Raw genomic sequence first — 6,114 nt, 5'->3', positions numbered from 1 at the left:
ATGTCACCAGAGCCTCACACCCCCAAATCCCCAAGGGTTTTCCACCAAGCAGCATTTGAGGAAGGCAGGGCTGGCATGCAGAGAGTATTTGGCAGCATAGTGGGCAGAGAGAGGGAAAGCTGAGGCTGCCAAGGGCTGTGTGTGTTGTCTCAGGAGCTGAGCAGATGTCCAGCCTCAGAACAGGAACTAAAACAGAAGCTGTAATTTGTAGGACCTTCGTTTGTGACTCAGAACCATGTGCAGACGGTGCAAAAATGAAAGTGATTTGGAAACAGTTCCAGTGGTGCCCACTCAGTGGGAGGTCCAGAGGTTGGGGTTAGCAAATGCTCAGGCTGAGGTCTGAGCTCCCCATGAGACACACACATGGATCCAACAGTCATAAGTTCAGAGTCTTATTTGACAGTGAATAGGATCCAGGAACATGGAGGTACTTATTTTCTTGTAGGGTACCTTTAAACCTGCTGATGGAAAACCAGGTTTTCCACTGCTAACAAGGAATGGTATCTTTAGTCAGTCCTGTTAATTTAGCAGCTCACAGTTTCATCAAATGGGGACCACATCCACAGGCATTTCTCTGATCCCCCAGTCTCAAAGCTTATCCCATTTCACTTTAAAGAAACTTGCAGCAAGGATGGCTGATGGTGATAAAACCATTGAGAGCATTAGGAAAAGAGAATGAAAATCTGTGGGAGAGTGTGTGCATGAGAGAGCTTCCCTTTCCCTATTCCTGGGAATAAAGGCAGAATTAAATTTGCCTGTATGTTTTGTGGTGAGTGGGTGTTGGACCTGCTGGCCCTTCCCTTCCCTTCCCTTCCCTTCCCTTCCCTTCTTCCTTTCTGGCCCGTCCCTTCCCTTCCCTTCCCTTCCCTTCCCTTCCCTTCCCTTCCCTTCCCTTCCCTTCCCCATTCTCACTACTGTTCCTGTGTGCAGACCTGGAAAACTTTACCTGATTGTGACTTTGTTTATATTTACTTAATATAACAGTTATTTAATTATATATTCACTTAATATAATATTTATTTAATACAACATTTAATAAGATATTTCTTTAATAATATTTATTTAATAATATATTTATTTAATATAATATTTTATATTATACACCTATGCCAAACAGAGGCTCTTAAACTGCTGGTTAAGGCAGCACTGGCCCAGGTTGGTGATAACACCCAGAGGGTGGGAAATGTTTTTTTTTCCCAGGGGAAAAAAAAAGGGAGGAATTTCCAGAGAGCCATTGCCTGGGGAATTCCAGCCAGAGTGGGGCCATGGAGAGCAGAGAGCAGTTCTGCTGTGCTGTGTGATCCTGCCTGGCAGGAGAATGGCTGACAGTGCACTCCCATCCTGTGTCCATCCCGGGTCCCTGGGCTGGCAGGGATCTCAGAAGAGATCTCCCAAAAAACTCACTTCCTTTTCAAACCAGGACAGTTTCAGAAGCCTGGAGACTGACCCCATCCAATCTGTCTGTTATGTTTTGCTCATGCCTCATTCTCAGGGCAAGGTTTGCTGGTTCAGCCCTCAGCCTTGGCTCTGCAGGGGTAGAGAGGGGTCAGCTGGGATGGGAGGGAGCAGAGATCTCGGGCTGAGGGCTGTCAGCAGCCTCGAGGGGCTCCAGCAGCAGCACCAGGCACTGATGAGCCAGGCACAGGCTCTGCACCTGCCCCACCTACTTGAACTTCTCACTCCAGCAGGGACCTCCCTCAGGGGAGCAGCTTTTTAGGGCCACCAGGCCCTGTCATTAATCCACCTGCCATGATTCCATCCCATGAGTCAACAACATGTACTGAACTGTCCAGTTATTCAGGACTGGACACCGCAGCTTTCTTACTTTTACACCACTGCTTTCTTTCAGTTTGGCTGCCCTAAAAACATAAATATTCTCAGTACAAACAGCACTTGACCTAAATATCCTAAATAGCTGACCTAAATATCTTAAATATCCTCAATACATAGAACACTCAGCCTAAATATCTGACCTAAATATCCACAGTAGACTGTGCTGCTGAATTAATGATTGTTAGGGTGGTGAAAAGCTGACAGCTCATTCCCACTCAGAATTTCTGTTCTTGTTTCCTGTCTTTCAGTGAGTTATTTACCATCTTTCATGCCTTGGCATCTGCAAGCTCATTTTCAGAGGAGGTCTGTGCCCTGGCAGCCAGGTGTGGGTACCCACACACAGGCAACAAACCCTTGGCTGCTAAAATCCTGTGCTGCCTTTGAAAGCTTTGGAGGAAAGTCAGAGAGCTGTGGGCACTGGTGTGCCTGCTACCAGGAGGGGATGAGGATGCAGCAGCCACTTGTGTGTGTGCAGGGAGGGGTCTGGGCAGGTCTGGCCCTGTCAGGATCTCTCACTGCTCTGAGTGACCCCAAGATGTGTTGGAAAGTCTCTTTGCCCAGCCAGTGCTCGAAGAAGGAGTCAGGGCTCTTCATTTCTTGGTCTCAAGGTTGTTTATGGTTCCTGATCCAAAAAATTCTTTCTCCTGCCCTGCAGAGGTCCATCCAGCAGGACAGTTCCAGGCACTCTGCCTGCCCCCAGGGCAGTGTCATGTCTTTATACTAAAAACTACACGTACAATATTTACAATTGCTTCCCAATACCTATCACCTATGTTAGACAGTGAGCTTCTACTCTAAACCAATCTGTAAGTGCCAACATCACAGCAGAAGATGGAGGCCAAGAACAAGAAGGAGAAAGGCTGGACATGCCCAGATTCCTCCATCTTGCCTCCTGAACCCCCATTCTAAAAACCCCAAAATCTACTTTTTCACCTTGTGATAAATTCACTATCATTCTACTTAATTTTCATGGCTTGCAGATCTTCCTCTAAGGTTGTTAACTTGCTCCATGGGTCATAATCAAACCCACAGGTGTTTTGGGCTCTGTGCCAGGGTCTCTGAGCCCTCTGGCAGGGGTCTTGGCTGCTCAGGACAGCCAGAGGGATGTCCTGGGTCCTGACATGGCCCTTCCAGCTGAAATGTCAAACAGGGCTCAGCTCTTCCCTTTCAACCCTGCTAACCAGCTGACATGAACTATGTGGTTTTAATTTTTTGTGTCCTGTAAGAGACCAGACTACCTTTCTCTGCTGATAACCTTTTGGAGGAGAGCTGCTTCCCATTTGTGCTTTCTGAACAATTTCTCATGCTTTCCCAAGTGGAACAAACTGGTTCAAGAGGCAGAAAAGGGAGGGAAGACCATTTCCACACTTTCCCTAAATCCATAACAAAAAACCAGCTTTATCCAGGCAGCAGTTCTGTCCCCCTGGGTGCTGGGTTCTGGGTGCTGTGCCCAGCTCAGGCTGTCCTGATTCTCTGCTTTTTCTTTAGGTTCAGCATTGCTGCCTTCACCAAATATGACCCAGTAGCCCCTGCTGTGACATTCACCATGTTCTCAGGTAAGCTGGAGAGTAGCATCCTCCCTACCTGGCTGTGCAGCTTAGAGGTAATGAGCAGCCAGAGGGAGCTCATAGGCTATAGTAAATAGAATAAATAGAATAAATACAGCCATATATCATAGAATTATAAAATTGTTTGGGTTGGAAGGGACCTTAAAGCTCATATAGTTGCACCCCCTGCCATGTGCAGGGACACCTTCCACTATCCTGGGGTGCTCCAAGCCCTGTCCTGCCATGCTTTGGACACTTCCAAGGATGGGGCAACCACAGCTGCTCTGGAAATCTGTCCCAGGGCCTCACAACCCTCATAATAAAAAACTTTTTTACTGATTCTTCTCTCTATACTCTCTCCTTTCAATTCCAGCTGCTGGATCCAGTGCAGACACAGCTCCACTCTCAATGCCAATAATTGCTGGAATCATTGTGGGCTTTCTTCTGACACTTGCAGCTGTTTTTGCTCTGGTTTACTGGAAACAGCTCAAAGCAAGGAGGTGAGCATGAGCCATATCTTCCCTGTTGATACCCAAGCTTCAGTGCCAAGCCTGGAGGAGAGCAGGGAGAGGGTGTAAAAGGAGACTTGGACAAACTAGCACGTGGGCTAGTGGAATTGTGCCTGGAAAGCTCAGAATCCAAAGGAAGAGGGGAGAGAGGAGCTGCCCATATGCAGTTAGGTCACAAAACCCTACAGGTGTGCAAGGCAGTGGTCCACAATACCTCATGGCATCAATCTCTGCACTGCAGGCAAAGTAACAGCTCCTGTGTGTAACCACAGCTCTCCTCACAGAGAGCAGCAGGCACAAGTTTTTAGGGATTTCTCTCTGGGAAAGGTAGTGAGAAGCTCAAAGAAGAAGAGAAAACAATTCTTTATTTACTGGTTTTGTTGTTTTGCACATGTGGAATGTGTTATAGAGATTATTTACTCCAAGTGATTTGTTAATTAGACACTAGTGAAAGTTGTTTTAATTCCTTGACTAATTAAATCTATGTGTGTCACGACTGTCTGGACATAGTCACAGGTTTTTCTTTAGTATTTCTTTATTCAATTATTCTTTATTTCAATTCATGTTGCAAAATGTAGGATAGGTCATGATACGAACAGTGCAATGGGGAAGAAGGTAAGGGAGTAGAAGTCTGTTTTTAGGCTGATGGGGATTTTGAAGTTTATAATGAATTTTTATTCTCAGAAGGAGGTGAGGCTTTCTGTTCCGGAGTGGATGTAGATTGCTATTGGGATTAGGCTGATTAAGAAGGAGGTTTTGACTGTGTGTGTAATTGTGTTGGGGGTAATATTCTTTAGTATAATATATCTTCAATATGTAATTTAGTATAATATTAGTGTAATATAGAATAGCTTAATAAAGCAATTATTCAGCCTTCTAAATCATAGAGTAAGAACACATTATTCCCCAACCCTGTGCTTTGATTCTAGAACCAAGAAGAGCAGCCCACCCCAGGAGATGGTGACCTACAGCCTGAGGTGAGTGCTGCAGTCTGCCCTCTGTATGGCCCCACTGCAGCTCCCACTGGCCTTTACCTACTTCCTTTTTCATGTTTGGCTTAGAAAATGTCCAAATGTGTCCTCCCCTCAGTTATTTTATAAACCAGCCTTTCCCAAGTTCAGTATTTACCGCCCAGCTCCATTCCAAGTCACTGCATTGTCCGCACCTCCTCCATGAGTTCCTGCATCAGAAGAATATTCTCATCACCTTGAAATCCCTCCAATATTTAAGCTGTTGGGCCTTCCCTGGGCAGTGAGGTGGCTGTGAACCCCCTGTGTGCCTCCAGGTGTCCCAGCAGGGCTGCCCAGTGGCCCCTGGCAGCCTGGCCAGGCCTCCCAGTAACTAAGGCAAGTTTTCCTCTGGACTTCATTTCCTGCAGAAACGTCCACCGGCCAGTCCCCCTGCAGAACTTCAAGCAGTACTATGAGATGAAAACAGCAAGTGCTAACCATGCTTTTTTCCAGGAGTTTGAGGTGAGATGAGACCCTCCTTGTGGTGGTGTTTGTGGGTCCCTGTTGCCGTGATATTTTCTGAAAAATCCCTTTGCCAAGATTTTTCTCCTGAGAAGCTGAGAAACCTCAGAGGAAAAGAAAAACAATAATTATCTGCTGCTGTGGAATGCAACAAGTCCATCTTTGATTAGTCCATGTTGTCCCCATTCTAATTAATGGCCAATCACAGTCAGCTGGCTCAGACTATCTGAGAGTCATGAGCTTTTGTTATCATTCTTTTCTATTCCTTGCAAGCCTTCTGATGAAATCCTTTCTTCTATTCTTTTAGTATAGTTTTAATATGTCATTTTCTTTTAATATAATATATATCATAAAATAATAAATCAGCCTTCTGAAACACAGAGTCAAGACTCTCATCTCTTCCCTCATCCTGGGACCCCTGCAAACATCACCACAGGTCCCCAGGATGAGGTGAGAGATGAGAATCTGACTCCCAAGTTCTCAGAAGGCTGATTTATTATTATATTATATTATATTATATTGTATCATATATGACATTATATCATGTGACATGATGTGCCATATTATATCATATGACATTACATAACATTATATGACATAATATATTATATTACATTATATTATATTACATTATATTACATTATATTACATTAATTATATTATACTACCTTATATTATATTATATTACCTTATATTATATTATATTATATTATATTATATTATATTATATTATATTATATTATATTATATTAT

At 44.4% G+C, this 6,114-nt stretch overlaps 1 protein-coding gene across 1 annotated transcript in view; it reads left to right on the top strand.

The window, feature by feature from the left end:
- LOC102037282 (receptor-type tyrosine-protein phosphatase V-like) overlaps positions 1–6,114 on the top strand; it is a 45,079-nt gene that overhangs the window by 23,339 nt on the left and 15,626 nt on the right. The window contains exons 18-21 of the mRNA XM_031061775.1: positions 3,322–3,389; positions 3,754–3,880; positions 4,819–4,866; positions 5,268–5,361. Of these exons, the coding sequence (XP_030917635.1) occupies positions 3,322–3,389; positions 3,754–3,880; positions 4,819–4,866; positions 5,268–5,361 (337 nt within the window). The remainder of the gene's footprint in view (positions 1–3,321; positions 3,390–3,753; positions 3,881–4,818; positions 4,867–5,267; positions 5,362–6,114) is intronic.

This window comes from Geospiza fortis, unplaced genomic scaffold (genome assembly GCF_000277835.1).
Source record: "Geospiza fortis unplaced genomic scaffold, GeoFor_1.0 scaffold26, whole genome shotgun sequence".
Taxonomy (NCBI): domain Eukaryota; kingdom Metazoa; phylum Chordata; class Aves; order Passeriformes; family Thraupidae; genus Geospiza; species Geospiza fortis.
Note: the sequence above shows the minus strand (reverse complement) of the source record. Positions and strands in the feature narration are given on the sequence as shown.